At 40.8% G+C, this 5,518-nt stretch overlaps 1 protein-coding gene across 1 annotated transcript; it reads left to right on the forward strand.

Moving 5' to 3' along the window:
- Nucleotides 1–203: 203 nt before the first annotated feature.
- RPS21 (ribosomal protein S21) lies at nucleotides 204–3,542 on the forward strand. The gene is made up of 6 exons (XM_035547975.2): nucleotides 204–288; nucleotides 481–545; nucleotides 1,407–1,470; nucleotides 2,561–2,632; nucleotides 3,253–3,308; nucleotides 3,482–3,542. Exons 2-6 carry the CDS (start codon nucleotides 496–498, stop codon nucleotides 3,489–3,491), a joined length of 252 nt encoding a protein of 83 aa, XP_035403868.1. The 5' UTR covers nucleotides 204–288; nucleotides 481–495; the 3' UTR covers nucleotides 3,492–3,542.
- The last annotated feature ends 1,976 nt before the right edge of the window (nucleotides 3,543–5,518 follow it).

Raw genomic sequence — 5,518 nt, forward strand, 5'->3', positions numbered from 1 at the left:
TGCCCTGTGTGCAGCGCTGCTTGGGGTTTGTGCTGTTGGGGGGGGGGGACACAACGGGGCTGAGGGGTCTTCCCCGGCCCCTCACGGCTGGGGGAGGTGGGGGGGGGGGGAACAAGAACCCGTCAGGCAGCAGCGCGCTGATGACGTCACGCCGCCCCCAGGAGCAGTGACGTCACTCCCAAAAGCACGGTTGACGTCACAGCAGCCCCCGGAAGCCCTCCCTTCCCTCCCCGACGCCTTTCCGCTTCCGCGGGGCCGCCCCTTCCTTTCCGCCGCACCGCGCGCGAGGTATGGCGGCGGCGGCGGGGCGCGGGCGGCGGCCGGGGGACCTGGGGGGCGGCCCGGGGCTGGGTACCGGGTACCGTGGGGCCGGGAGGGGTGGTGGAGTGCTACGGGAGGGCCGGGCCGGGCCGGGAGCGCTGCGTCCCCCCCCCCCGGGCCTCGTGGGGCCGGGCCTGAGCCGCGCCTCGCTTCCCGTAGGTGTCACCGGGCGAGATGCAGAACGACGCCGGGGAGTTCGTGGACCTCTACGTGCCTCGCAAGTGGTGAGTGCGGCCCTGCGGGACCGGCAGCTCCGAACGAAAAGGGGCTTGGCTCCGTAAACCTTTAGCCCCGCGAGTTCTGTGGAAAAATTATAAATTTCTATTCATTTTTGTGCAGAAATACCTTGCGTAAGTATGAGAAAAGTAAATTGAGAGAGAACTCCCGGCGTCTCGAGGTGCAGCCCGTCAGTCTCAGGATGCGGCGGCTCCTTTGTGGCTGCTTTCAGGAGAAAATGGGTGTATTTGTGCTGTGTGAGCATTTCTGAGCTACGCGCTCCTGTAGTGAATTTGTTAAGTGATTACTCGTTGTCCTGATAGTGCATCTTAGATGCTATTTTAAGATTGGAGAAAATTGGGTTTTGTTAAATCTGATAAAACACATACAGATGGTTTGTTTTACAGTGAGTTTTTTTTTGATTAAATGTTACTAAGGCCTGTGATTTCTAAGAGGACCAAAGTTAGTGACCTGAATGTCTTCTGAGAGATCTAATGGCTCCCAGTGAAAAAAGATACAGAATACGTTATGAATTCCATTGGTTGCTGGGGGTTTTGCACATTAGAAAGGGACAACATGATATTCTGCATTTTGAAGGTCAGTGTTTGTGTGTGCACTGAATAGTAGTGAACTGGGTTCATAAAGATTAAATCAAAGGGATAGCTGGCAACTTAGCGTGACTACACAGCGGAAGTTTCCGTTAAATGTTCTTAAAACTTGATTTTGACTTTCTGAGCACTGAACCTTAATCTCTTAGCGTCTGAACTTGCACAGCTTTAATTTTCATGTAGGTTTGATTTTGATAGTCTTTGTTTGCTGTCACTGTTCATTTCCTTTTATTGAAACATATCTTGTTACTTATTCCTTAGCTCTGCTAGCAACCGAATAATCGGTGCCAAGGATCATGCTTCTATTCAGATAAACATTTCTGAGGTAAGTTTTCTTAACAGAAGCGACGGATAAAAGAGCAATGCATTTCAATTTTCATAGAATTTAGGAAATGTAAACGCTTGTGACGAATCTCCAAATAATTCACTAGGAGTCGTACAGGTGTAGAACTAGAAAGCTTTTGTACATGTAAGGATATTAGTATGTCGCCCCTGGTTACTTTTCAACCTATTGGAAAATAATTCTCTGTAGGCGATTATATAAAGCTCTGAAAACAGTCTGTTCCAGTGCTTTACTGAGTAAATAAAACTTCCTAAGGATAGACATTTAGAGTTAAAAATTAGGGGATTCCTTTTCCTGATGGAAAATGAGTGCTCCGTTCTGGAAGATCAGTACTCCCTTCTACCTTCACCTGTCAGTAAAACAGCACAGTTCTCCAGCCTGTCCACGTACATCCAGTTTCAATTTTTTATTCTCATTGATCTGTGCCCTTTACAGTTTGTACCAAGTTTCAGAAAGGTGTGCGGTTTCCTGGGCAGAACTCTTTTTCTGTTCTGCTTTGCTTAACTAAAGTGCCATTTTCCATGTTTTGCATGAAGCGTTTCTGTTAACGCTGAAATGAGTTCTCTGTTAGCTGAAATGAGATTGCTTATGTGTTTTGTGTGCTGCATTACCATTTCTTTAACTTGGTTCTCAGGTTCTTAGACGCTGAGAACAATTCGTGTGCCTCGACTTGGACATTCCATTTTCCATTATACTGACTTAAACATGAATAAAATAAATAAAGGCAGTAAAGTACACAAATAAGGTTTACGTTGAACTGTTCCATTTCTGTAGAATTCCAATGTTTTCTTTTTTGAGCTACCATTTTCTATTGCATTTTTGTAATGCTCTCTGATACATTAGATGTTATATCTGCATTATGTAGCAAACAATACATTTGCTCTGAAAAGGTTCTCTGTATATTCTGGCTGAACTATTTGCCTTGAGTTTGTGAAGTTTGCAGTAAAAAAATATTTGCAAAGTTGAACAGGTAACATTTATCTTCAAGGGTTTGGCAAGCATGAGGTGAGAGCATAAAATTCTGCGAGAATTCTGTAAGAATCTGTATGGAGTAATTTGCTTGTAATTACAGGTTGACAAGGTAACGGGGAGAGTCAATGGCCAGTTCAAAACATACGCCATTTGTGGAGCAATCCGTAGGATGGTAAGCGTTTTCTTGAGCTTGAAAATGATCATGCTTCCCTTCATATTGATTAGTAATATTTCAGGTTTATGTTTGGCCCTGGAAATGCAGTGTGCCTTCTGCACATTCTAGAGGAGAGCACATCAGTGTGAAGACTTGAACTAATTGACTTGAAAGAATGAGTTTCTTCTGTTTTTTCTTCAGTTTGTTGGTTTGGAGAACCGTTTATGTTTGTTATTGTTATTTTTAAAAAATCACTAGAAGGTGCAAGTGGATTTTTTTCCTCTAAGAATGCACTAAGCAGCTGATATCTGACTTTGTTTATAATTATTAGAGATTACACTATCATAATTTAAATTTGTAAGCATGATGTGAAGCTTCCTAGAGTTCATTTACTCAGAAGTACATCTTTTTAATGCAAGTCTATGCTTTGTCAAGTTCTGTTTCTTATTCTGAAGAATGGCAAAGGATTTAACAGCTTGTTTTAAAAATGCTAGTCTGTGTATGTGAAATGCAGTGATCTGTCAAAAAAAAAAAAAGTTTGCATTTCACTGCCAGCATGAAATGCTGCTGCTACCTCTCTCTTTTTAATGTGTGATAGCAATTATGTGCTCACTTCAGAATTTTCCTTTTTATTATAGGGGGAATCAGACGACTCCATTCTGCGTCTGGCAAAAAATGATGGAATTGTTTCCAAGTAAGTATGTTTACCTTATCCTCAATAACTTTTTGCAGAGGTAGTTCAGTACCCAAATTCGACTTCTGGGTTAAAATCTGTACACTATATTTACAGAATGTTTACACAGTTGGCCAAATAACTACTTGAGCTATTAAATAGTTTCTAACATTGTTTCTTTCATTTTCTTCTAGGAATTTCTAACAGAAGAAAGTGGTATGGAACATTTGATATAAAATAAACAGTTCAAATGTATATTGTGTTGTGTCTTTTGTTAAGTCATAAACACCAGTGGAGTTGTTACAGTTTGTCTTAAAAGAACGTAGAAATGCAAGCCTAAGAAGGATGTATATTATACAGATTCTGACTGTGAATTCATACAGCACATCGCCTTGTAGAGCAGTGTCAGAGTTTAAAATCAAGAACTTCCAGTTCACTCCTCTGTCCACTATAATCTGTATTTCCAGCTGTGATAGGTTTTGCAATTGTAGCTCATCTCCTCTTAATCTGTAATGGAACTATTTACAATGTAACAGTCTTAATTCAACTTGCTGCTGTTTCATAGGAAAAACGAAGAGTTTGTTTTGGTTATGATATCCAAGTTTATTTTTTCTGCTGATAAAGGCTCACAATATTTCTTTTGCCATTTACACATTCTGTAAGCAAATTATTAATACTGAAGTTCATGGAAAACTTACCAGAAATACCACTGCATGCCAGCAAGTTGATTTCAACATGGGAGAGACTCGAGGTTTTACGTTTTTTACTCTCAAGCATGACTTTGGTGCTGAGAAGCAGAGAAACGATTTAAGGAGAAATAACTCTTAATAATCTGGCACTATTTTGATAACTGACTTAAAAGCTCTTCAATGGCTAGATAAACATTCCACCTGCTGATGTATTATTTTTTTAGTTATCTTACTAGCAGAACCTAGGGAGGATGCAAACAGTCTAAATAATACCACATTTGCTGACTTTGCCTCTCTTATCTGTCCATTCCCTGTCTCTGTTTAACTTCCATCACTTTGTAGTTTCGACATAACATGCAAAGAAACTTTTATAATTTAGTTCGAAAAAGTTCGTTCAAGGTTTTACTTGTACTTCAGATACTTAGTTTTAATTTAAACTGATGGATTGCTTGCAAAGCTTATGAAGCAGTCATTGTGAAAGAAAAATTGTTTGCCACAGAGCACACAGACGCTCAAGCTTTGCTGAGTTAGTTTCAGGCATTAACTTTAGATACTGGATTAGAAATAAAGCTGATTTTTCTGCAATGCTGAAATCATAGGTATACTATAAAACTGAGGTGTTTAAAACACTTAGAATCATCATGATCTTGCAGTAAAATTTCCTGGTGCCTCTGAACTTGCTCCCAATTTGTGTGCCAAGATATGCCAGAAATACCTTGTTTCATGGCCTGCCCAGTCTTCTGTTTGATCAGGCCTTCAAAACAAGGTTTTGTATTGCGTTTGTAAAGCGCTGCGCTCAAGGTGCTGCACCTTTACTAAGGAACCTTTGGAATCTGACATAACTTCATTATGTTTTAACAGCATATTAAGCACTGTATAGGCCCTCTGGAAGTTTTCTCAAATGATGGGAATGTTTTTTGTGACACTTTCCTGTTTATGCTCTAAGTTGTCTCCATGTAGAGCTGGTTACCATGTGGCTTATTTCTGACTTGTTTGCAAGTTGCTGGGGATGCATGTGGGTGTGGGAAACTTCAGCCTCAGGCTTCTCTCGAGAGTGTGGAATAGGGGTACTGTTGCCTCTGAACTAAGGAGAAGGATCAACTATCCCAAGTTTGGTATCTTTCTCCTTATCTGTATTCTGCCTGCTTCTTAGACACTTCAAGCTGCAACATATTTCTTTGGAAGATTATGGTATCTACTGAACCTAGGCGCTGTAAATCAGGCCACGTTAATGTGTAGCTGCAGTGTAAAGCAAACATTTGTTTCTGAGCAGAGAAGGCTGAAATCAGATCTTAGCTTTTGCTAACATGGCTGTGAACTAAAACATCTTTGGTAACACATTCTGTCTTCCCACTGTTAACACTTGAATTTACTAGTCCTCCTCCAAGGTGACAGAACTTTTCCTGTGTTTCAGTTAAAAAGACTGAAAAAAAGCTTCATGTTGAACTCACAACATACTAATACAGAAAGCGCATGAGACAGATGCCTTTTAAATACAAATCAAAAATAAAAAAAAAACACCTTGTTTTGGAGTTTTTTTCT

The sequence above is a fragment of the Cygnus atratus genome, chromosome 16 (genome assembly GCF_013377495.2).
Source record: "Cygnus atratus isolate AKBS03 ecotype Queensland, Australia chromosome 16, CAtr_DNAZoo_HiC_assembly, whole genome shotgun sequence".
Taxonomy (NCBI): Eukaryota; Metazoa; Chordata; class Aves; order Anseriformes; family Anatidae; genus Cygnus; species Cygnus atratus.

What these genes read in the sequence shown, in the direction of transcription:
- RPS21 (XM_035547975.2), top strand. Translation starts at nt 496, where the DNA reads ATGCAGAACGACGCCGGGGAGTTCGTGGACCTCTACGTGCCTCGCAAG. An exon ending in CTCTACGTGCCTCGCAAGTG is followed by an intron (nt 546 to 1,406) that starts GTGAGTGCGGCC and finishes CTTATTCCTTAG; the next exon opens with CTCTGCTAGCAACCGAATAA. An exon ending in TTCAGATAAACATTTCTGAG is followed by an intron (nt 1,471 to 2,560) that starts GTAAGTTTTCTT and finishes TTGTAATTACAG; the next exon opens with GTTGACAAGGTAACGGGGAG.